This window comes from Moschus berezovskii, chromosome 26 (genome assembly GCF_049115385.1).
Source record: "Moschus berezovskii isolate FMDL1 chromosome 26, NW_MosBer_1.0, whole genome shotgun sequence".
In the NCBI taxonomy this organism is placed as follows: Eukaryota; Metazoa; Chordata; class Mammalia; order Artiodactyla; family Moschidae; genus Moschus; species Moschus berezovskii.
The window spans coordinates 25243157-25269632 of record NC_142485.1 but is presented as its reverse complement, the minus strand read 5'-3'; the positions used below and the strand labels follow the sequence as shown (position 1 = coordinate 25269632).

The 26476-nt window shown below is 43.5% G+C and overlaps 1 protein-coding gene across 2 annotated transcripts in view; it reads right to left on the bottom strand.

Annotated features, from left to right (window-relative positions):
• ZDHHC2 (zDHHC palmitoyltransferase 2) overlaps positions 1-24463 on the bottom strand; it is a 69944-nt gene extending 45481 nt beyond the window's left edge. The window contains exon 1 of one of the 2 annotated variants that reach the window (XM_055416502.2): positions 24056-24463. In XM_055416502.2, the coding sequence (XP_055272477.1) occupies positions 24056-24182 (127 nt within the window). In that variant the 5' untranslated portion in view covers positions 24183-24463. Of the gene's footprint in view, positions 1-22350; positions 22458-24055 lie in introns of those variants that run through there. The other variant, XM_088832537.1, reaches the window with a different exon arrangement.
• Between the last annotated feature and the right edge of the window lie 2013 nt (positions 24464-26476).

The window sequence follows — 26476 nt, the reverse complement described above, 5'->3', positions numbered from 1 at the left end:
GTTAGTTCTCCAGAGAAACAGAACCACAACACTATGAGACTAGATATCAATTACAAGAAAAAAACTGTAAAAAACACAAACACATGGAGATTAAACAATACGTTTCTAAATAACAGGTTACTGAAGAAATCAAAAGGGAAATAAAAAAATTCCTAAAAACAAATGACAATGAAAACACGACAACTCAAAACCTATGGGATGCAGCAAAAGCACTTCTAAGAGGGAAGTGAAAGTGAAAGTCGCTCAGTTGTGTCCTGCTCTTTGCGACCTCATGGATTATACAGTCCATGGAATTCTCCAGGCCAGAATACTGGAGTGGGTGGTCTCTCCCCTCTCCAGGGGATCTTCCCAACCCAGGGATGAACCCAGGTCTCCCGCATTGTGGGTGGATTCTTTACCAGCTGAGCCACAAGCGAAGCCCCATGGACGGCAGCCCACCAGGCTCCTCCGTCCATGGGATTTTCCAGGCAAGAGTACTGGAGTGGGGTGCCACTGCCTTCTCCGTCTAAGAGGGAAGTTTATAGCAACTCAAGAAACAGGAAAAACATAGAATAGGCAACCTATCTTTACACCTAAAATGACTGGAAAAAGAAGAAGAACAACAACAACAAAGCCCAAAAGTAGCAGAAGGAAAGAAATCATAAAAAACAGAGCAGAACTAAATGAAAACAAAACAAAAGAAACATTAGTAAAGATTAATAACACTAAAAGCTGGTTCTTTGAGAAGATAAACAAAATTGACAAACTTTTAGCCAGACTCATCAAGAAAAAAAAAAGAAAAATCAACAAATTTAGAAATGAAAAAGGAGAGGTTACAACAAACAATGCAGAAATACAAAGGATTATAAGAGACTATTATGAGCAACTATATGACAATAAAATGGATAACCTGGAAGAAATGGACAGATTTTTAGAAAAGTTCAATCTTCCAAAACTAAACCAGGAAGAAATAGAAATTATGAACAACCCAATTGCAAGCACTGAAATCAAAATTGTGATTAAAAAATCTCCCCAAAAACAAAAGCCCAGGACCAGACAGCTTCACAGGTGAATTCTATCCAACACTTAGAAAAGAGCTAATACCTAGCCTTCTGAAACTCTTTCAAAAAATTGCAGAGGAAGGAACACTTCCAAACTCATTCTATGAGGCCACAATCACCCGATACCAAAACCAGACAAAGACAACACAAAAAAAGAAAACTACAGGCCAAACCACTGATGAACATAGATGCAAAAATCGTCAACAAAATTCTAGCAAACAGAATTCAACAACACATTAAAAAGCTCTACACCATGACCAAGTTGGGCTTATTCCAGGGATGCAAGGATTCTTCAATATATGCAAATCAATCATTGTGACACACCATATTAACAAATTGGAAGATAAAAACCATATGATAATCTCAACAGATGCAGAAAAAGCCTTTGACAAAATTCAACATCCATTTATGATTGAAACTCTTCAAAAAACAAGACAGAGGGAACCTACCTCAACATAGTAAAGGCCATATATGATAAGCCCACAGCAAACATTATTCTCAATATTCTCCCTAAGATCAGGAACAAGACAAGGGTACCAACTCTCACCACTATCATTCAGCATAGTTTTGGAAGTCCTAGCTATGGCAATCAGAAGAAAAAGAAACAAAAGGAATCCAGATCTGAAAAGATGAAGTAAAGCTCTCATTGTTTGCAGATGACATGATACTATACATAGGCAGCAATGGAGAAACAGATTTATGGACACAGGGAGAGGGTAAGATGTATGGACAGAGTAACATGGTAACTTACATTACCATATATAAAACAGAGAGCCAATGGGAATTCCCAGTGTGTCTCAGGAAACTCAAACAGGAGCTCTGTATCAACCAAGAGGGGTGGGATGGGGAGGGAGATGGGAGGGAGGTGACATTACATACATCTATGGCTGATTTATGCTGATGTTTGACAGAAAACAATAAAATCCTGTAAAGCAATTATGCTTCAATTAAAAAATAAATTTTTTAAAAAAGAGAAACAGAACCAATAGGAGTTGTGTGTGTGCGCGCACGTGTGTGTGTGTGCGCGTGTGCGTGCACATGTGTGGAGAGAGACAGGGAGGGGAGGAGGGAAAGGGACAAAGAGAAAGAGGGAGGGAAAGGGGGTAGAGAATGAATGAATATTAATTTAAATATTGCCTTACATGGTTATGGGGCTGGCGAGTCCAAAATCTACAGAGCAGGCCGGCAAGCAGGAGAGCCAGGGAAGTCTACCAGTGCAATCTTGGATCTGATAATAATCCAGAGGCAGAGGTGCCTCTTCTTCAAGGGATCTCAGTCTTTGCTCTTAATGCCCTCAACTGATTAGATGAGGCCCACCTACATTCTAAAAGGTAACCAGCTTTCCCCAAAGTCTATTGACTTAAATGTTAATCACATCTAGAATTGGCTTCACACAGCCAGGACAGGAGGGGAGTTTGGAGGAGAATGTATACATGTATATGCTTGGCTGAGGCTCTTTGCTGTCTACCTGAAACTACTATATCATTGTTAATCAGCTATACTTCAATATAAAATAAAAATAAAATAAAACAGCAACAGTTAGACTGGTCTTTAACCAAACAACTGGCCACCATAGTCTAGCCAAGTTGACACATAAAACTAATCATCACACCTTGAATCTATAATCTATTTTGGAAATAGTCTATTAAGAAGACAGGTGTTGATCTTTTGTATCAGTTCTGAAGCCAAGTTTATTATTGATTATAAATAAATTGGAATTATGGCTAGCAAATGAAATGTATATATCTGCTAGACAGAAAACAACAATAAAATCCTTTGTCATACTCTAAAAACTTGACTAGAAATAATCCTATCCAAATTAACTTTATATATACACCCACATGATTGCCTAGAGATGCTCTCCAATCCTATTCTCTAAGCAGCTCTAAAAATATTAGAGTCGATGCAGTCTAGATTGATTTAAATTCAATCTTGATTAAAAGTAAAGGTTCATCTCAAAGATCCATCCAGTCCTATATTTTACCAACTGGTGTTTTAAAATTTTTGCTGTGGTGGTTATACAATTGATAGTTTGCTGTCAAAAACTGTTACCTATTGATAAGTAGCACTCACCCTCCCCCACTGTTAAACTTGAACCTAGTTCAACTGTTAGTCCTAAGTACATCCCAAACCCAAAACTTCAGATACTAAACCTGCCTTCATAGTAGGTAAAAAAAAAAGGAACTTTCTCTCTTAAATTAGCAAAGAACAGTTACATAATTTTTTCCAGAACAATTTGGTTTTGGGGTATTTTCAACACAAATGTATACTGCTGTGATCTTTTTATTTCCTTTCTTGATTTGAATTTTCTTTTCCTTGTCTTCAAATTCAAACTCTCTGCTTTGGAGGACTGATTTGCTTGTATTGCATAAACACAGTACCTTTCTCTATAAATCCACTAGGGCAGTCTCACACAGATAGCTTAGCCCCATAGATTCTGTCTAATAATGAAGAACACCAAAAGTAAGGAACTGGTTCTAGTGAGGATAACTTTACAGCCAAGCTCTATTTTTTTCTGCTGATCTTTAACTAATTTACTGGAAAATATTCACTGATTATACCATAGTTATAGCACTGAGGATAAGATGGGACGTGAGACTACCCCTCTGCTCAAAAAGCTTAAGAGTTTATGGGACCATTTTAGTTAGAAGTTGAAACTGATGAAAAAACAAAAGAAAACAAGGACATTAAAACAGTAAAACAGTTTCAGTTAACCTAACAGAAACAGCTCAGATTCAGAAAATTAAGGTGAAAATAGGAATGCTGCTGCTAAGTCACTTCAGTCGTGTCCGACTCTGTGTGACCCCATAGACAGAAGCTCACCAGGCTCCCGCGTCCCTGGGATTCTCCAGGCAAGAACACTGGAGTGGGTTGCCATTTCCTTCTCCAATGTGTGAAAGTGAAAAGTGAAAGTGAAGTCGCTCAGTCGTGTCCGACCCCTAGCGACCCCATGGACTGCAGCCCACCAGGCTCCTCCATCCATGGGATTTTCCAGGCAAGAGTACTAGCACTACGAATATACTTTAATATCTCCTGTCCTAACAATCTCTCTCCTTTGAGACCTCATGTCTCTAGCTGTCATTCCATTTTGCTTGTCCTTTCCCAGGAAAACTTATTTTAACAATCATCCAAATGCATGGCCTCTATCCCCTAATTTCTTGTTACTTTCTCCATCAACACCAGGCGCTTCTGCACCCCCAACATTCCACTGCTATCAGTCCCATCAAGGTCACCAATATTCTCTCTATTAAATCTCAGTACTCAAGTTACTCTAACAGAATTCATTGCTCTCTTTTTGAAATGCTCTGTTGAACTGACAGTGAATTCTTTGGTGAAACTGGCCAGTGAAAACCCTTTGAAGCAAGATCCTCTGTCCTTTTGGCTATTTTCCAAGAAGCATGAGTTCACTTTGAATGTAATAGAGATCAGAATTGGGGCAGTAGGAGAAATACATCAGATCATTCTCATGAATACTGGTGACACTGCTGCTAGACCATTTTAATGACAGCCCAAAGAAAAATACATTATTCACACTGATATTTCAGTTGAATTTCAACTGCATTCTTTTCTTCCTAAGACATGTTTTAAAATTTATTTTCTTTACAACAAATTTACATTTTTAGGTCTTTATCAAACTGCATTTTCCTTTGTGATCCTCACATGTCATTGTGATTTTACTGACAACGGAAGTCCCTGCCTCCCAGGCTGATAACCTCATCTCACGCTTCTCCCCATCTCATGCTCTGCACTTCAGCCACTCTGGCCACACAGTTTCTTAGCACAATCTGTAACTGCTTTTACTTGTTCCTTTTCCACGTCCGTCACTGAGGTCTGACTCCTGGCTGTGCCTGGGGTTGATGTTTTATCTCAGCCAAATTACTTACCCTCACCTCAGCCTTACCTTTATATTTACGCATTGGGCTGCTCTGAGAAATCAATCAGGTAATAGAAGTAAAAGCACCTAGAACAGAACCTGGGACTTACGAGGAGCTCACTAGATGTTAGCTGATTATGGAGCATAAATACAATAAATCGCTAAACAGTGAAACATTGAGAGGAGGGGTTCCCCAAAGTTGAGTGTTAACAGTTCTATAAACAACCTGAAGAAAGAAGAACACGATGCATTTTTAGCTTGCAGCAGTGCTACCATTTTCTGGAGAGTGAAATACCAAGTAGATGGGAATAAACTGCTGGAAAAACGAGTGAATAAGCAAAAAAAAAAGCAGGTGAATGACAATGTGGGCAAATTAACATAATGAGAAAACACTAAATCAGTGAATTTAAAAAAAACTACATATTCTTTCTCTATTCCTTCCAGAGCTCTTCTCTCAAATTTGCTCCTACCCCCACCCTGTTCATATTCTGACAGGGTTTGGCAGGCATCAGCATCTCACTGTGAGGACTGGAGGAATTGGTGTGATTTGGGGAGAAGTCAACGGTAAAGGATCTGCCTGCAGCTCAGGGAACACGGGAGACGCGGGTTTGATTCCTGGGTCAGAAAGATCCCCTGCAAAAGGAAATGGCAACCCACTCCAGTATTCTTGCCTGGGAAATCCCATGGACAGAGGAGTCTGGCAGGCTACAATCCATGGGGCCACGAAGAGTCGGACACAACTGAGCGACTAACACACACACACTATACATAAAATAGATAACTAATATGAAACCTACTGTATAGCACAGGGAACGCTACTCAGTACTCTGTAATGGCCTGAATGGGAGAAAAATCTAAAGAAAGACTGATAGATGTATATGTACAGCTGATCCACTTTGCTGTATGCCTGAAACTAACACAACACTGTAAATCAACTATAATAAAAGTTGTAAAAAAACCAAACATGTTATAATCCAAGAGGTTATTCAAGTCATGTGTTATCTGGGTGGTCAGGCTTCCATATCAGCCACCAGGAGCCTCTGAATGTACCTGAAACAACATCACAAAATTATCAATGAACAACACTACAAAAATTCGCTGCTTGGTGTCAAGTGAGCCTTTTTGGTCTGCTGCATCCACACTCCCCTCCCTTCTACCAAGTAGACAGGAGGCTGCCCTTTTCCTCTTTTCCTACGGGCTAGGCTATGAGAGCAGATGTTCCTCCCACCCCAAGTCTTCAGTGATGGCTACCATATTAGTCTGTTTGGTAAAGCACCACAGACTGGGTGACCTCTACATCAAACAGCTATTTCCTCACAGCCCTGGACGCGTCAAGTTGGAGATAAAGGTGTCAGTAGGACTGATTCCTTCTGAGGCCTCTCTCCTTAGGCTGTAGATCACCATCCGTTCCGTTCGTTCCGTTCCGTCGCTCAGTTGTGTCCGATCATCTCCCCGTATCTTCATAGAGTTTTCTTCCTGTTCATCTTTAGATCCAAATTTCCTTTTCTTACAAGGACACCAGTCATGTTGAATTACGGTCCACCCTGATGACCTCATTGCAGCTTAATTACCTCTTTAAAGGCCTTATCTCTGAATTCTGAGGTCCTGCAGGTTAAGACTTCAACCGAAGAACTTGGAGGAAGACACAATTCAGCCCGTAACACTCTATGAGATAAGACTGCGGCCTTAGGACTTCCCTGGTGGTTCAGTGATTGAGATCCACCTTGCAATGCAAGGGACGTTGGTTCGATCCCTGGTCTGGGAAGAGTCCACATTGCCGTGGAGCAAGGAAGCCCATGCACCACACTATTGAGCCTGGGCTCAAGAGCCCAGGAGCCCGAACTACTGAGTCCACGTGCCCTCGAGCTTGGGCTCTGCAAGAGAAGTCACCGCAGTCAGAAGCCCATGCCCCACAACGGAGAGTAGCCACCACGTGCCGCAACCAGAGAAAAGCCAGTGCAGCAATGAAGACCCAGCACGGCCTAAACACACGAAGACTGAGTGGGGGTGACAGGGCATCAGGTAAGGGGTGATGGTCAAATGACGAGGGTGAGAAGAAACTAAAGGGATGGAGTTTTGTTAAATGCTTACTATAGGCGAGGACTTGCACTAAACTTTTTCAAATGTTTATCTCACTGAAACCTTACAACAATCTGAAAGGAAGGTATTACTGTCATAATCTTGAAACCTGGGCAGACAGGCTCACAGAAGTACAGTAACTTTCCTAATGTCATTCAGCCATAATCTATGATGCTAGGATCTAGATGGGGCGTCCCTGGTGGCTCAGATGGTAAAGAATCTGCCTGCAATGCAGGGAAACCTGGGTTCAATCCCTGGCTTGGGAAGATGCCCTGCAGAAGGAAATGGCAACCCGATCCTGTATCCTCGCCTGGAGAATCCTATGGACAGAAGAGCCTGGTGGGCTACAGTCCGTAGCGTCGCAAAGAGTCAAGACATGACTGGATGACTGACATACACGGGATCTAAACAGCAAGTCTTCCTGGCTCCAAAACCCTCTCAAGGATCCCACCTGGCCCCCCAGGATCTGTGACATCTGAATGCCCTCCAGGCTTCTTCCTCCAGGGGAGCTGTTCTTTTCCCAGTTGCTCCCACACACTGGCACCTGGGCCGTTACCTGGTATTTCTGATGAGGGATGCTCTAGAGATCAGGGTTTAAGATGTCCTTTTTTTGTCACACTTCTTCCATCAGCCAACTTAAATATAACCTGGAAACAGGTCATTTTTACAAACTTTGGGCACAAAAAATGCAAACATTTGGTTATATTTCAGTGCTTAAGAGTTTAGCTTTCCTAAGCTCTCAATTCAAGAGCTGGGGAAGGAAGCGAGCTCCGGGTTTCCAGGACGACAGTGAGAGGGTGATGCCGGGAAGACTGGCGGACGGCATGGGGGCTTCCCGTACCCCCTTCTCAGCCGTAGATGGAAAGCTCGGTCTTGAGGTCGGGCTGCCCAGATACACTCCCTGACAGGAACATCCTTCTCTTGTAGAAACTGATGATGAAGAAGGATGGAACCATACAGCCATCCTGGAATGGGAATTTGTAATTCTTACTGCTAAACTTTTCTAAGTCAGAAGTTCTTCTATTTCTCTCCACATTTCTTAACAATTTGACCAAATCATTCCTCTCAATACCTAAGAAGCTCTATGGAAACATCTGGCATAAACTCTTAACTTTCCCTTGTGGGCTTCCCTTGTGACTCAGCTGGTAAGGAATCCACTTGCAATGTGGAAAACCTGGGTTCGATCCCTGGGTTGGAAAGATCCCCTGGAGAAGGGAACGGCTACCCACTCCAGTACTCTGGCCTGGAGAATTCCGTGGACTGTATAGTCCAAGGGGTCACAAAGAGTTGGACACGACTGAGCAACTTTCACTTCACTTCGAACTCTCCCAGAGGAAGGCTGGGAACACAAAGAATGTCTGTACCTAACCATTGAGGGTGTGCTGATCTTCCGATGTACCAGTTCTGGCCCTGAAAGAACTTGCTACCACTTTTGCCTTAGCAAAGAGAAAAACAATCCCTGACTCACTAAGTGTACTAAGCAGGGCTGTTGAACAATGAATTCTGATCTTGGGGCTGGTCCCTGGCTTAGCGTCCTTACTTCAAAGCTTACTCACTGGAATCCTCTAATCCCTTTGTCTCAATTAAAATAGAGGAGACTCCTGGTGCCAGCAAGCTCTGCAGATTTCAGTGCAAATGAGTTTATTTATTCTGTTAGAATGGTATGGGTCCATCCTCTTCAGCTCAAGTTCCTACAATGCCTGGGTCTTTTCAACTCCAGTCCCCTTCCTTTCCAATTCCAGATGCTTTTCTTTGGGTTGGCCACGGAGGCATGACCGACCCCTCTGAACCAGGCAGGCTGGTGTGGACACTAAGTCTTCAGACAAGGTCTATAATGTGCTGTGCTCAGTCGTGTCTGACTCTTTGCTGACCCCTGTACTGTAGCCCACCAGGCTTCTCTGTCCATGGTTCTCCAGGCAAGAGGTCTGGAGTGGGTTGCCATTTCCTCCTCCAGAGGATCTTCCTGACCCAGGGATCGAACCTGAATCTCCTGCTTTGCAGGCAGATTCTTTACCGTCTGAGCCGTGAGGGAAGCCCCAGGCAAGGTCTACACGTTCCTCGAATAATGGTTGTCCACTACTGGGGGGAAGGTCAAGCAGGGATTTTAGATCCTGTAAAACATTCCCCTCATTAGTCAGAACCCACATTTTAGAATTGGAACGACCTTAATTATTATTTTGCTCAATGTAACCACTCATCTTTCTTATATATGTGTGTATTTATTTATTGGTAATAAGCAAAAATCCCACTTGTATTTTGGATATTTCAGCATTTAAAAATACACATATAAAAGCAGATGGAAACAATTTTTGTAGTTTATATTTTAATGTCATTAGGTCAATCTCTTATTACCTGGTATACTCAGAGGACCAAACAATCACTTTCTGATTAAGTAGAAAAATCAACATTTCTTGTTTGCTTCTCTATGGAAACAGATAACCTTCTAAAACTGTCTCCCAGGGATTGAAGCTATACATTGAATACCAAATCATCAAAGTACTTAGAATAGAACACATAAAACATATTGAAAAATTAAACCAATATTTCTAGGTTCTTTGTGAGTTATCTGACACTTCTGTAGTACTCTAGAGAAAGGAAGTGTGCAAAGCTATAATTCCAGCCTCGGTTTTATGATGCTCATCAGGATAGAATTAACAGTGGCACATATAAAGGGATGAATTAAAAGATTTAAAACAACATTATCAGCAGCAATAGTTACTACAGTAGAGCACTGCAGAATGGTTCCCTGCAGTCTAGGACACCAAGAAGCAGTATTTTTACTTATAACTATACTGCCATCTATTCATGAAGTAAACTTCTCTCACACACAATCTTTCTTTGATCTCAGCTTGAGTTACAGTCTATATTTTTCCTCTTACTTGAAGCAAATCACAGCCCTGTCCTACACTGCATTTATTAACAGCACCAGCTCAGTCTGCCTGACAGTAATTGCAGAGATAGAACATATATCCAGTTGCAGCAAAAGCAAATTTAATATAATCATAAACTGGCAGGTCACAGATGAAAGGCATGTACAACTACTGATATAAGCCACGGTGTAAGCACAGTAGTACACAAATACCACCTAATTATTGACTAGATGTATTCATTAATGTAAAGGGGAAGCGCTACACAATTGTGTACAGAGCTGAGTAAGACAGTCATCAATATTTGGACTGAGTCTCTTCCTCTGCTCAATGTGTGAGCTGCATTTCACATTTCCTACTTGTATCTCTCCACCAGTTATATGTATTGATCTTTGTTTTCTGTTCCTAAAACCACTGTCAGTTACCCCAGATCTGGAGACAAAACAAACAGTCTGCTATTCATTCATGAATCATGTTTCCTCTCTGTGCTGTGTACAAGGATCTAGCTCATAATTAACACGGTAGGTTATTGACACATCCACAGACACATGTATGTTCCCCCCATGGCTCCCCACCAGCTCATGTTTGCCCAGTGTATGTACGCTTTAAACTCGCTAACATGTTGCTCTTTGAAAGGCTAAAATTTCTACCAATTAGCAATAGTGTTCTAGTTACCCAAACACTGTTGTTGAATTTTAGACTATGCACAGTCGGCCAGCAGGTCTCAACACGCACCTGATGGCCAGCATTTTCATGAGGGACACAGCCCCCAGTAAAAGTCTGCTGCATGGGCAAGATGGGATTAGTCACAGTCCCCCAACCACCAACTTTCCTGCAGCACTGTGAAAGGGCAAGGCAGTAAAAAATTGCTCTTGTGACATTGATATGGACCTCACAGACACTTCCAGGGACCCTTAAACTTAGATAATGTTTATAGGCAGCTCTGGAATCACATTTCCAGCAAAAATCACCTACTCCAGGAAAACACCTGGCGGGTCTCAAAAAATTAGGCACACAATTACCACATAATCCAACAATTTAGGGAAGCCTGTTGTGCCACAGTCCATGGGGTCACAGAGAGTCAGATACAACTTAGCGACTGAACAAACAACAAGGCATATACCCAAAGAACTGTAATCAGAGACTTGAACGTGTATTTGCAGATGGATGTTCACAGCAGCAGCATACACAATAGCCCAAGGTGGAAACAACCAAAATGTTCACCAGCAAATGAAGAGATTAAAAAGATGTGGTATATAATAAAATGGAATAGATCATTAAGAAATTCTGACACATGCTACAACATGGCTAAACCTTAAAGACATACGCTTCAGTGAAATAAACAGACAAAAAAGACAAATACATGATTCCATATATACGAGGTCCCTGCTGCTGCTGCTAAGTCACTTCAGTTATGTCCGACTCTGTGTGACCCCATAGACGGAAGCCCACCAGGCTCCCCCGTCCCTGGGATTCTCCAGGCAAGAACACTGGAGTGGGTTGCCATTTCCTTTTCCAATGCGTGAAAGTGAAGTCACTCAGTCATATCTGACTCGTAGCGACCCCATGGACTGCAGCCTACCAGGATCCTCCGTCCATGGGATTTTCTAGGCAAGAGTACTGGAGTGGCTTGCCATTGCCTTCTCTGACGAGGTCCCTAGAACAGTCATAGGAATGGAAAGCAGAATGGGAAGGCTGGCGGACAGGGAGAACAGGGAGTTACAGCTTAATGGGTACGGAGTGCCATTTGGGATAAAACAGTGCTGGAGATGGTTGACGATGATGCTTGCATAGCCATTGAACTGCACACTGAGAACAGAAAAATTTTACTTTATGTATATTTTACCACAATACAAATTTAAAAAATCATCTGCTCCAGAGACTATTCTCAAACCACAAATTAAGGTAATATTCACTTGCAGATAAAGTCTTCTTTCTCATCTCTGGTTATTTCCACAATGAGGAGTTTTTTCATTGTTTAATTTTTTCAGAAATGTGAGCTCAGAAACGGTAAGTAGAGAAAAACAAAGCTTTATTGAGATACAGATGTCTAGCTAGGCATTTCCACTGAAGTGGTTCATTCATGTGTCCTTCCAGATTCTCAGTGTTTGAGATTCAGAAGAATGTCTAGGCAAAATGACAAATTCCACGCCTCCTTGGCCTTTTACAGTCAATAGGAAATAGATGTAACTATGAATGTAAAATCCAAGGACTTCAAGGGTCTTGGATATTTTTGGATAGTCACTTCATACATACATCTGTCTCAGACCGATGGCCTCAAATTAAAGTTAAATTATGTACTGCTGCTGCTGCTGCTAAGTCACTTCAGTCATGTCCGACTCTGTGTGACCCCATAGATGGAAGCCCACCAGGCTCCCCCGTCCCTGGGATTCTCCAGGCAAGAACACTGGAGTGGGTTGCCATTTCCTTCTCCAATGTGTGAAAGTGAAAAGTGAAAGTGAAGTTGTTCAGTCATGTCCGACTCTTAGCGACCCCATGGACTGCAGCCTACCAGGCTCCTCCATCCATGGGATTTTCTAGGCAAGCGTACTGGAGTGGCTTGCCATTGCCTTCTCCGAAATTATGTACAGCACACTCTATTTAAGAAGGCTGAGGCAAGGAAGGGGAAGTTGCAATCTTTTAGGAAGTCTTTTTTGTTTAATCTAAAATGGGTTAAACTTTTAGCATTATCAGGGGAGATTTTAGTTATCTGAAAACTTTTAAAATCTAATATCGTATCTCTGGACAACATTGGCTGACTATTTTATAAGTATATTGGGGCAAATATTTTGCATAGTCTAAATTATAACTTTTCAAATGGGTTATACAATTAATTTTGTCATCTAAATCCTTATTATAAATGATTACATTTCAATATTCAGAAAGAAAAAAAAGAGGCATTTGAATGTTACATTTGTATATTAGTTCACTAGGGCTGCCATAACAAAGTACCACAGCCTGGGTGCCTTAAACAACAGAAATTTATCTTCTCACAATTCTGGAGGCCAGCAATCCAAGATCAAGATTTAGCAAGCTTGGTTGCTACTGTGGCCTCTTTCCTTGGCCTGTGGACAGCCATTTTTTCCCTGTCTTCACATGGCCACTCTGTACACGTGTGTCCAAATTTCCTCCAATCATACAGTATTAGGACTCATTCTATAACAACCTAATTTTAACTTGATTACCTCCTTAAAGGCTCAATCTCCAAATAGGGTCATGTTCTGAGGTACTGGGGGTTGGGATTTCAACATATGAGTAGGGTGCAGGGGTGACAGTACAACTTGGCCCATAATAAATTGAAACTGTAAAAACATTACAAACTTATGAACATCTGAGTGATCATACAATAAAAAGCTGAAGCAGATAATTCTCTCATAAAGGATTCATGTTCTCTGAAGCTTGAAATGTCTACTGTGATCACAAAAGGGTCAGTTAACAAGTTCAGTGAGCACCCATTCATTTAAGAGAAGTTATGTCTTGAATGTTACTCTGTGTCAGGCACCAGGCTACAATGGTAACCAGACATGGTTACTGCTCTCATGAAATTTTCTACAGGTTATCTTCAGAATATAAGAAAGTTAAGCTTGCCTAACAGAATAAAGTCTTTGTAATTTGGATAGAACAAACTCAGATATCCCATCAACTCACACACTGGTATGTGTTTTTCATTTTGGTAGAACTTTTGAGATTAAATTCAGGGGGTCTTCAGAGCATAGTTAGTAATCCAACAAGAGTTTAATCTCTCACTGTTAAGTTCTCAGTCCCTATTTTACTTGCCATTTGAACATATCTGTCAACTGGGATTGCTCCCTCCTCCTTGAGACCCTCTCTTCCCCAGGCTCCAGGACCCCACAACCTCTTAGCTTTCCTCTACTGCACTAGTAATCCCTTCTCAGTCTTCCCTGATGGTTCCTACACATCTCCCAAACTCTCAACGCTGGTCATCTTTGGTTCTCGTCTCTGCTTAATTTACATTCACTCCCTTGGTGGAACAAATGTATCCAAGGTGAAGACTTTAAATTGATTTATATGCTGAGGACTCCCCCAATTTTTCTGGTCCAGACTCTCTGCCAAATGCCAAACTCATCTGTGCAATTGCTTACTCAGAGTATCTGTTCCCACGGCTCCATACCACTGTGGCTCCACGGTCACCCCATCCCCAACCATCTCTGTTCACTGTCTCTGAGCTGTTCTTTCTATCCTCCAACTAGAGTGTAAACTCTAAGAGCCATGAACAAATATTTTTGAATGAATGAATGAAGAGGTAGCAATATGGACGGTTTGAAATGCATTCAACTCTTGGATTAAAATTGCTTGCTAAAATGCAAGTTTACGGGGGCCTACAAGGATCCCTTCCAACCAACATAAAGCGCTCAGTTCCACATATTTTATAGTGTGTTCTAGTCCTGGAATAAGCCGCATTTCATTAAAAATAGACTCTAATTAAAACTCTGATTAAGTCCAGCTGGTCTCTGCCCTTCATCCCTCCACATTAATGAACCTCCCTGGAGGTGCCCTGGATAATCACTACTCATAGTTAAGCATCATAAATCCCTTACTGCCTTTCTTCTTAGAACAAGTCACATGGAGTTGTCCACTGTATAAAAACCCTGATCACAAATTAGCCCCTGCAGTTCAGAGCTGGCTTAGAACTTTCCAGTGTGAGGCTCATAAAACTGAAATCTTTTTCTTGGTTGGTAAATGGTACCAGGTGTCTCTCATTTAGGGCTCAGCATCAGCTGTTTCGAGCGGGCTGTCTTCCGTAATTCCAGTCTGAATTATACAGACGTTACAGAGACTGTACTTCTCTCACATCCTTACAGACTTGGTGAAAAGCCCCACTTCAGATTTGGCCACCTACTACCTCTCCTGAGCTGACCTTTGGGCCCCCCAAAACCATCAGCGACACAGTCTAGTCTGGGTTTTAAGTCACGTCATCCTAAACATACTTAAATACTGTGAAAATCCATTTTTTACATAATGCGATCAACAGAGGTAGAAATTTAACTTTATCTACATGTAAGAACATAGATACGCATTACAAAGCATTCTGGTCTGCAAATTTCATCAAGTTAATAATCAAATAAATCTATAAAGTTCTTGGAAATACATGAAATGTTTTTTACAAGGATTATACCTATCATAATATAATCATGAAGATAAACTACCCCTTGAAACTACTGTACTCTTTGGACATTTGGTTTTAAAGGATGTAGAGAAAAAGATTTTTTGTTTTATTTTTGCTTGGTGTTTAATGTATTGATGCACTGATCTGGACTATTCTGTTTCTCCAGGGTAGCGATGCTACTGAATAAACCCAAAGAGGTCGAGATATTTTAAGTACAGCAGGAAAGCGTAATTGACATTCCACATGAGGAGAAATTTCAGGACACCATGGAGGAAAACTGGCCAAGAAATAAAGCTCAGTCATCTATAAAAGCACTTCTCTTTCATTTGCATTTAAAAATGTAATCAACAACATATCTAAAATGAACTGCTGTCAAGTATGCATTTCAGAGTGCAGAGAAGCACTGAGATGATAAATGCAGTAGATATTTCTGCTCCAGTGTCTCCCAAATAAATATGATTTTTAACATTTCTGGCACTAATATTTATAATTCAATTTAAAAGCCATAGTCAGATGAAAAGTCAAATTAGGAAAAATGCTACACAAAGGTTTCAAATGCGATTTCATTTTGAAAGGAAAAATATCAAGCCATCATAGCTGGTGACTTTATTGCTAACATATGCTTCTTAAGAAATCAGGTCATCTACCTCCTCCCTGCTGCCCTCATCCCAACCCTGCCCTGAAAATTCCACCCTTTTCCATTCTCAGCATTTGACTGAGATAACCATTAAGATGTAACAAAATCACCCTTAAAAGAATAAGAGAAAAAACATTACAACCATTTTTAATGGACCATTAAAGAAATTAATTCAATTATATTATATTTTTATTATTAATTCTCTGTAATATATTTACATGGTAATATAAAATCATAGGTTTCCACATAGTGTAAGACTATCTTGCTAAATGATCTTTGGAAAACTGTTTTCCCAACAGCGAACATTAAGAATCTATGGCTAACCTATCACTTTGCAAGTAAGATGAGACAATATTTCTCGAGTCATCACAAACAGTGTTGAAGTCTCAGAGGACCCACAAACTCATCACTTCCTAAGAGGGCTGAGAGCTGCAATACAACAGTCAAAATGCATGAAATCAGCAGTATAAATCACAACACGTAAGCCATGATTCCATAATTTTCCATCAAGATGAAAAAGAAAAACACATGAGACAAACAAAAAACCACTGAGAATTTTCTCACTGAGAACTCCTCATCCATACTAATCTCTGGAATATTTGTCTTGTTTGTTTTTTGTCTCCCTGGCACTTCTCCCCACCATGAAGGCCAAAGAGATCCAGCACCTTGCTCTTGCTAAATAAACCCTGTTGCCTGGGATGTGGGCTCAACAGCAGCCCAGGCGGCTGATGCTCCCAGAAGCATCTTTACTGAGTCACAGGAGCAGGGCAGCTCCAGGGCGCGGGCATGGCCAGTCACGAGGGCAGCAGCTCCTTCCAAAGGCATGATGTCCACTCCAGCTCAGCCACCTTCTCTTGGTTTCTGCTTTATTTTCTAAGCTGGGATCTCCAGTCTTCCCGTGGACTCTAAGAGTTGCATTCGGGAAGTTCTCTGCCTGCTCACATTCACTCAGCAAGTCACAGGTCCTGAGCTGGGAGCAGAGTGAGAGATGCCCAGGCAACAGGGAAGAAATGAAGCAGCGGAAACAGCCCCACAGCTGAGGCAAAAATCACTGCTCGTAACCTTGCTCTGAGATACTTATATGTGCAAGGTTGTTAATATGAGTAGACAGCCCCATTACTAGTGATACGCTCTCACTTCCCTGGGGGTCCAGTGGGTAAGAATCCACCTGCCAGTGCAGGGGTCACTAGTTCAATCCCTGGTTCTGGAAGATCCCACATGCGGTTAGCAACTAAGCCTTTGAGCTGCAACTACTGACGCCCGTGAGTCCTAGAGCCTGGGAGACGCAACAAGAGAAGGCACTGCAGTGGGAAGCCCATGGAATACAACTAGACAGGAGCCCCCGATCTCCACAACGAGAGAAAGCCCGTGCACAGCAATGAAGACCCAGCACAGCCAAAAATAAATAAACTCTTGAAAGAAAAAATTAGTGACACACTCCCCATCAGCTCTTTTTACCTACTGATCACTCTCATTTAACCTTGGTCCAGCAACTTGCTCCCAGGAGAGGGATGTTTTGTTTTCCATTTCTGCTTTCCTGTCCCTGAGCTGTGGGAGCGGCATTTTGCATGTTAACCACCCTTCTCCTTATGCCCAAGCTGGACAGAAGGCTTCAGTTCTGCCTTGTGTTTACAGAAGCAATTTCCCCCCTTAGCTATTAGGAAAAGATCTCTATTCAGTTCTCCTCTAAACCACCTCTGTGGGGAAAAAGTGCCTGGCACGTTACAAGGGTTCAATAGATGCTTTTGAATGAATCCTGCTCCACTGCCTCTCTGAGGCTGGCCTCTTTCTAACCTTGTGGAAACGAACCTTCTCTAGAGACAATTATCTTGACTTAAGAAACCATCCCTCCAGCTTCTGGCTTAATTACTGGAAACACTCGAGGAAGTATTTAATTTGATGGCATGCATGACATTCTCAGTAAGCATTTGAAAGTAAACTTTTTCCCAACAAACTTTACATTGTTTTTACTTCTACACCCTCTTCTCTCATCTATTTACATGATACAATTTCATGTTTTCATAAAATTTACCGACATTAATTCATTCAACTTTTATTGAGTACCTCTGCATTATAAGTGCTATAGTAACGGCTTTACTTCTGTTGTCTCTAATAGGATTTAATAGCAAATAGTAATGCTGCATTGTCTAAAATACAAATTAAAAGTAGTTTTCTGACACACTAAATGGAATCAAGAAAGCATAAAGCAGAGTCTTTTCTTCTCCTTCCCACTGACCATTTATATTAAAGTCAAACGGTACATAGGTTAAGGATCTGCAGTATATTTCATACATTTGAATTTTAGATTTGAAGTAATGTTGAGTTCTTATCCCTCTATTTAGATAATTTAAAATCTTTGAAATATTTGATAATATCAAGAAAAGTTACAGAATTAATACATTTCACATCATTGCTGTCAACAAGAAATAATTTCTAATTAGGCATTAAATATTTTGTACGTGTAAATCTTCTATGGATGTCACTTTCCATGTCACTTAAAATGATCTTAATAATTAACATTTGTATTCTCAAGATCATTTGTCTGTACTTCTGTTCTTAAAAAGCTCTAATGTCCTGCATAATTTTTAAAAATGATAGTTTACCAATAACAAAAACGCAGTTCTTCCTCTGTGGGGCTCAAATTCATTTCCTCATGGAAAACAACTTAGACTCCCACTCAGCTTCCATCCTTGAATGTGTCATGGCCTTAAGTTAATGGTAGTTCACCATAGAATCCATGTATGAGGTTTTATATGTTTAATCCTTAAAGATATCCTTAAAAGAAGGAAAACATAATGTTCTATCTCCCAAAATGACCCCTAAATATGTAGACTAATTCTTTTCATTCTTGAACATCTTCAATAATCACTGTGTAATATGAGGTTGCAATCATTTCTGAGAGGTGTTTATTAATAAAGACTGCACAATCACAAAGTTCTAATAGTCTAACTTCTAACATACTCCAGGGTCAGTAATGTATTGCTCAAGGGCCCAGTCCAACCTATTTTTATAAATAAAGTTTTATTGGAACAGTCAGACCCATTTGCTAAATTAGCTAACGGTACTTTTGTACTACAACAGCAGTGTTGTAACTATCTAGCCCAAATTATAAACCCTCTTAAAATTCTGAAATCAGTGTAAAGCTTATTTTTAATGAGTTGTTAACTCATTAAACAACAGCCATAAAGTTTAACAAATTTGCTAAGGGACTTCATTGGGCTAGAGGGATTTGGCAAGAAGTTTGCAAGGAAAGGGAGACATTTTAACATTTGCAGCACAGCAGCTGAAGTCACATTGGTTAATTTGGAAAAAGGACATAGAATTGGTAGCAACTCTGAGACATTTAACATCTTCATCTACAAATGCCAAAGGGAGTTGGCCTAAACGATATTTAAGTTTTTCAATCGTCCTGATTCCTTGAAATGACTTCACTAAGCCCACACACAAACTTGGAACCCTATGAGCACACAACTTAATAACAAATATTTCCTGGCACCCACCGAAGGTCAAGGCAGGGAAGGAAAACATTTCAGAAAAGTGGAAACCAAAATGATTACAGAAAGGTATGCGGAGCTTTACTGTGTGATTCTTGAAACTCTCCTATAACTTTGAAAAAGTGACAGTTGCTCAATTGTGTCTGACTCTGCGACTCTACAGACTATACAGTCCATGGAATTCTTTAGGCCAGAATACTGGAGTGGGTAGCCTTTTCTTCCCCAAGGGATCTTCTCAGTCCAGGGATCAAACCCTGGTCTCCCACATTGCAGGCAGATTCTTTACCATCTAAGCTATCTAAGGATAGCCCAAGAATAGTGGAATGGGTAGCCTATTGCTCCTGCGGATCTTCCCGACCCAGGAATCGAACCAGCATCTCCTCCATTGCAAGCAGATTCTTTACCAACTGAGCTATCAGGGAAGCCCCAGAGTATAAAAATGGTTAAAGCAATTTTACATGTTCTCACTTAAAAGGGGGAAACTTCAGTTACCGTATTCAACAAATTTAACAAAAAGACTGCCATAATGGATCTGAAAAACACATCACCCATGCTCAGTATGTTCCCTGAAGCAAGCATGCCCGCAGACTACCCTCATCCCCTCTATCCTGCATCCTAAACACCCACCTTATACATTTAACCCTTAAATTTATTTATTTATTTTTTTTAATTTATTTATTTTTTATTTCTAAAAAAGAATTTTATTAAAAAAGCACAAATGCAAAGAAATGAACAGAGGAAAATTTATGCGTCGAACCTGGACTGGTCACTTATGATAATATACATGCTACAATTCCATTCTCCCCAATCATTCCACCTTCACCCTCTCTCACAGAGTCCCAAAGACTGTTCTAAATGCCTAATATCTTACTATATGGAAAATGAGCTAACTAGAAACTAAAAGGAGCAAATGACAGATAAGACATTAAAGAAGCTGGAGTGGGGACAGTAGTGGGAGGCAGAAGGAAGGCACAGAAGAAACCAGTTCATCAATAAACTAGATAAACACATTCTGAGTGATCACAAATATTAGCAGCTCTGTTTTAGCTCTTCTTTGGTGGAACAGGAAGGAAACTTACCCCCAAGTACTTGACTCTCATACAATGTATGTACGCCCCTTATATTTTTTATGTACACATATTCCAAAAAGAGATGTGAGTTTATTTTTCTAAAATCCAAACACTAAGCAAACATTATGCTAATTGGAAAGTGCCTAGAGAGCCACACACATCCAGCTTGTTAAATATAGAAACCCACTGTAATGAGAACCATTATCTCTGGTTTCCAAGGATACCAGGGTAAGCACTACTCCTAAATTGCAGTTAATTCAGCAAAGGGCACAAAGTCATTTATATTCAGGGTCATCCCAGCTGCCAGCAGATGCAGAAGGAAGGCTAAACCGCCCTCTTTTTTATTCTGTTCATCACCAGCTCCAGTTGCCAACCCCCACCCTCTGGTCCCAACCCTAGCCAATGATTTCTGGGTGAAATCTGGAAAATCAGCTTGTAAACAGTTACTTCCCAGAGAAAAAGAATCTACAGAGGGCAGGGCAGTCAGAGATGTGAACAATGCTGGGGGTGGGGGTGGGTAGGGAAGGCTGGCATTCCTCTTTGTTTGTGAAAAGGACTGAAGCCTGGTTTTGTGTGCCCGCCACACTAGGGGCCCTCATTCCTGGTGCTTATGAGGGATATGACTTAGCGAGGAAACCACCACCAATCATCTTCAGGGAATCGCACAGCTAATTTCAACCCCCGCCCCCCAACCAAGACTATCCAAGCTTTTAGAGTTTATCACTCTTAAACTGCCACAGTTTCTAGAATTAAGTTCATTTTCAATTTGCTCTTCTAGGCTCTGGGCTTCCCAGATGGCACCAGTGATGAACAACCTGCCTGCCAATGCAGGAGATGCAAAAGAGACGGGTCTGATCCCTGGGTCAGGAGACAGATCCTTGGGTGGGGAAGATCCCCTGGAGAAGGAAATGGCAACCCACTTCAGTATTCTTGCCTGAAGAACCCCATGGACAGAGGAGCTTGGCGGGTTATAGTCCATGGGGCAAAAAGAGTCTGACACGACTGAGCATGCATGCACTCTAGACTCTAGGATCTAGACCTTTCATAGGGTTACTTACAACCTGTTTCTATGCTGCTGCTGCTGCTGCTGCTGCTAAGTCACTTCAGTCGTGTCCGACTCTGTGTGACCCCATAGACGGAAGCCCACTAGGCTCCCCCATCCCTGGGATTCTCCAGGCAAGAACACTGGAGTGGGTTGCCATTTCCTTCTCCAATGGCTTTAGTATAAAAACTACTTTCTGACAACTTCAGAGATATTGCCTCTGAATCATTTTGTTGTTGCTTATTCAAGGCTATTTATTGATTGCTTTCAACATGACAGGCATTGTACCAGGCTAGGAAGGCAGTGAGACAAATAATATCAGACTTCACTTTCGATGATCACGGAAAGGATCAGTAACAGACCATGTCACTTAGTTTAAAAAGAGGTATTTGGGACTTCCCCAGTGGTCCAGTAGTTAAGACTCTGCCCTTCCAATGCAGGGGGCATGGGTTCAATCCCTGGTCAGGGAACTAAGATCCCGTATGACCCCAGCACAATCAAGAAATAAAAATAAATAAAAGAATAACAAAATATTTTTTTAAAAAAATAGAGGCATTCCTCCCTTAGTCAAGTTTACACTTACTAAAATACTGGTGAAGGAAATGGCAACCCACTCCAGTGTTCTTGCCTGGAGAATCCCAGGGAAGGGGGAGCCTGGTGGGCTTCCGTCTATGGGGTCACACAGAGTTGGACACGACTGAAGTGACTTAGCAGCAGCAGCAGCAAAATACTGGTGTGGGATTTCATGGATACTTTAGATTTATCTTAAACTTAAAAAGTATATGTAAAAAAAGTTACAGAAAAAAAGTATATATATGTGTATATACATGTATATATATATGCTTCCCAGGTGGTGCAGTGGTAAAGAATCCACCTGCCAATGCAAAAGACCCAAGAGACTCAGGTTCAATCCCTGGGTGGGGAAGCTCCCTGAAGTAGGAAATGGCAATCCACTCCAGTATTCCTGCCTGGGAAATCCCATGGAGACAGAAGCCTCAAGGGCTGCAGTCCATGAGGTTGCAGAGTCGGACATGACTGAGCATATACATACATATACACATATATAAAAATGATATCCAGAGAAGACAGCAATCTTCCATTTACTTCCTTCCCCATTACCTGTCCATTCAACACAGGAAGACCTCCATGCAGATCTCACGGGGCAGAAGTAACTGGAAGGGTCAAACAGCTCTCTCTGCCTTCATGTGTTTCTTCCTGATGGACATGAGACCGCATCGGGCTAAGATTCTTAGCTTAATGTGATAAGAGAGGTGAATCAGTTTGCCTGTTTTGATAATTGAGGCCTTTTGAGACTCCCCTCTTTTGTATCAATTCTATTAATTGGAGCTGCTCACTGCATCCAAGAGAGAGAAGGAATGAAATACAACAAAGCTTTCTAATAGTTATGTAACATTTACAGTATCCCTCAGCAAGGCAGGTCATTTTAAAACTAACAGTTAATACAAAAAGTACAACATGGTTCTGAAAACTTTCTTGCTATACATTTTAGATAACTTGAATACTAGGTACTTAGCTGAGCTGTCCTAATTTCAGTACACAATCCTTTAAAAAAATAAAGCTCACTTTCTTTTGGTACTGAAATATTGTTTCTTAATCCAATAAACAAAGTAATAATATCAAATCTTAAAACTATACAAAATGGAAAATCAGTCTCAATTCTCTTAAAAGTGAGTCATTATTTTGGTGTATTCTTCTGACACCTGCTATTTCTCACAAGTGGGCAACATTTTGGGGTAAGACAGCTTCGGAGAAGATTCTGTCTGAATCTGGCAGCTTGAAAAACGCTTAAGTTGAGCAGGCCACTCTTTAACCTTTCTCCCGGTCTCACCAGAAGCTAGTGCTCTGGAGGATCAAAATACAAAACACAAGTCACCGGCAGAAACGTCATCGTCTGGTTTCTCCTTTTCTGACAACACATGAGCTTTCACAAAACCTCTAACGTAAACCTGCTTACATTAAGGAACATAACTGCATTCCCTAGCTGTGCATAATCAACTTTTTGTTTTCTTCTCATCTTCAGCACTGACAGCACCCTAATCCACCAATTCGGGAGCCTAAAACTTGGACTTGAGCCACTTGGCTCCCTGGATGAAAAAGAAAAAAACACCAAACAACAGCGGAAGGGTCGCCTCTTCTTTTCCTTCTATTATCCTGACAGCTAAATTCTGGTCTTGCGTATCGCATAGATCTCTGAAAACACTTTCTAGTAGCTCACCTCGCCCCCCGCTCCACCCTCCTCCCTCCACCGCTCCGTAGCTAGAAAGTGTCCAATTGGCAATGTTCAAATCGTAAAGGCAGCAAAAGCGGCCGTGCGTGCTGTCACGGATGTCTCAAAAGTGGATTAGCGACCACCAGGGAGGGACAGCTCGGACACCCGAGGCCCCGTCCCCCGCGCGGGGCTGGCGCAGCTCGGCTCCCGGCCCAGCCCGGGGCCCTCCGGGGCCCAGCGCAGCCTCCCCGGACCTCCCCGCTCGGCGGGGCGCCGGGGGTCCCCCGCTCTGCCGGGCGCCGGCCAGACGGGGGAGGGGGTGTGGCTGGGCTGCGAGCGCGCCGGGGTGGAGGTGCCACCGTCACCGGAGAGTTGTCTGGGGAAGGCGACCGTACTGGGAGTGGAAGGAGACCGCCCCGAGGCTGTTCGCGGCCGCGGCGCCGGAGGAGCCGCAGCCAGCTGCTGGCGCCCGGGGCGCTCGGGGGTGCGGGGTGGGCGCGGCGCCTGGCGCGGGGGTGCCCGCGTCCCGGGACTGCCAGGCGGGAGGCGGCGGGGTCGGGGGCGCGCGGGGCGGCGGGCCGGGCGCTCACTCACCGACGCACAGCTGGATGGCGTAGGCGTAGTAGGACCAGCCGAGCAGGAGGCTGATGAACGCCACCGGGATCCAGTAGAGCACCCGCCGGCAGCGCCGCCTCACGCTGCCCGGACCCGAGGGCGCCATCTTCCAGCCGCATCCACCTGCCCAGCTCCGCCGCCGCCGCCGCCGCCCGCGGGCCTGGCTCCGGGGCGGGCTGGCCGCGCCCGGCGGTCCCGGCGGGACGGGCCCCGGGGCGGCGGCCGGGTGCGCCGCGGCCACTGCCGCCGCCGTGGCGCTAAGTCCCCATCCCGCAGCCCCGAGCCGGCGCCGCGGACTCCCCGCTCTTCAGCGCGGCGGAGGCGGTGGCTGCGCGAGGAGGGCGCGGAGCGGGCGGCCGAGGAGGAGCGGACCGCGAGCGGGAGGAGGAGGCGGCGGCGGCGGCGGGAGCCTCCGCCCCGCCTCCGCGCGGCCCGCCCGCCCCCCGGCGTCCCCCTCCGGGCCGCCGGCCCCGCGCGGCCCGCGGCGCCCTCCGGCGTGCGCTCGGGGCACTGCCTCCGCTGCCTGCCGCGCCCCAGGCCCTCGCCGCGGGGCACCTTACGGGCATCCGAGCGGGGAGAGAAGGGTCCCACCTTGGCCCTTCCATCCCCGCCCGGGGTCCCCGGACCACGAAGAACCGGCCCCGCGTGGGCGAGGACACTGGGCGGCGGCGCGGGGCGCGGAGACGCGCCGGGGAGGGGCCGCCCCGGGAGCCGCCGGCGCGGACCCGAGCCCCTCGCTGGCCCAGCCCTGAGCGGGCGAGGTGCCGCCCTGGGGGCGCGCCACCTCCAAGTCCTCAGGCGCCCAGGCCGAGGTCCCCGCCTCCCGCGTCTCAGAAAGGGTCGCTTCCGCTTGCGGGTCCTGGTAAACGGGGGGCAGCGAGGGCCGGGCTGGCGCGTTACGGCCCGGGCGCCTCCGTTCCGCGAGGCTTTTGGGGGGACGTGGGGGTGCACCGTGCGTGAGGAGGGAGCACCTTGGGTTGGGCATCCAGAGACCCCTGGAGTCAGAAACACCAATTCCCTGCTCTGGGAATTTGAACTCGTTCGAGTCACTTTGTGGTTGTTAGAGTAAACATTCCCACCGCCCCTCCCCAAAGCCCGGGGGTTCCCCGTCTGTCCTCTTTCCCCGGCCGGTTCTTCACTACAGTGTTTTCTTTTGTGAGGGCAGTTCTAAACATAGCATATCGCTGGTTGTAAAGCCATTGCTAAAAATCCTGCAAGAATCCTGAATGTAGTGAGACCGACGCCCTTGGCTTTAAGGTTGATGAAACGGAAAAGATACGAATGCTTCTGAAATTGTTTTCTTTTCCCCTTCATCCGATTACGAACGAACGGGGCTACAAGTGGAAACCACCCCCCGCCCCCCAGTCAATATAGTGTCTCTGAATTATGTGCATAATCACTATATATAATGTGTGCGATTTTAACAATTAATGGATATATGTGTATACACCACACAACTGCCATACTGGATGAAATTACTTCGTATTCATCTGTGGAATGAATGAACGATAAAAAGAAGTACCTATTTACATAAAGAAATTTAAGGTCTTATATCTGCGATTATCTTTCTGTGGCTGGATTAAACAGCAAGCTAATCTTCCGTCCTGAAATAGCTGTTATGTTAAACACACACACCAACTCTCTTTGCACTTCTATTTTAAAATGCATAGAACATGCCTGTCAAGTTTCTGTCAGACTTTGAATTATTGAAGTGAGATGACTTCTATCCCAGTGAATCACTTAATGTTGGTAAAAGGCCTTGTACCGTTATACGGTAATGAATATAAAAACATTTTTTTTTGGAATCCTCAACCTGATAACCTTTGGATATCAAACTATGTTCCCAGTCAGAAGACTCTAAAAGCAAGAAAGTCCCTACTAGGGCTCAGATACCTCCATAAATATGAGAAAGTCAGCCTTGAAGGTCACTGATGAATTCTAAGGAATGAAAAGTAAGGGATCAATTTTCCCATGCTAGAAACAGTGGAAGAAAGTACCAAGTGTGCTTCTTCGGATATTAGATGCTATAGTGTCCTCTGCTGCTTCTCTTCAAGCAGTCTTACAAGGTTTTGTGGTCAGAAATGGAGAGTATTCTACAGTTTTCACATCTTTTACCCTTTTGGAAGAATATGCAGGAGAATTTGAAGGAGGCTGTGCTGTTGTCCTAAGTCACTCAGTTGTGTGTCCGACTCTTTGTGACCCCATGGACTGTAGTCCACCAGGTTCCTCTGTCCATGGGATTCTCCAGGCAAGAATACTGGAGTGGGTTGCCATGCCCTCCTGCAGGGGATCTTCCCAACCCAGGGATCGAACCCAGGTTTCCTGCATTTCAGGCAGATTCTTTACCGTCTGAGCCATTTAGAGGCAGCTCCCTGGTGGCTCAGAGGTTAAAGCGTCTGC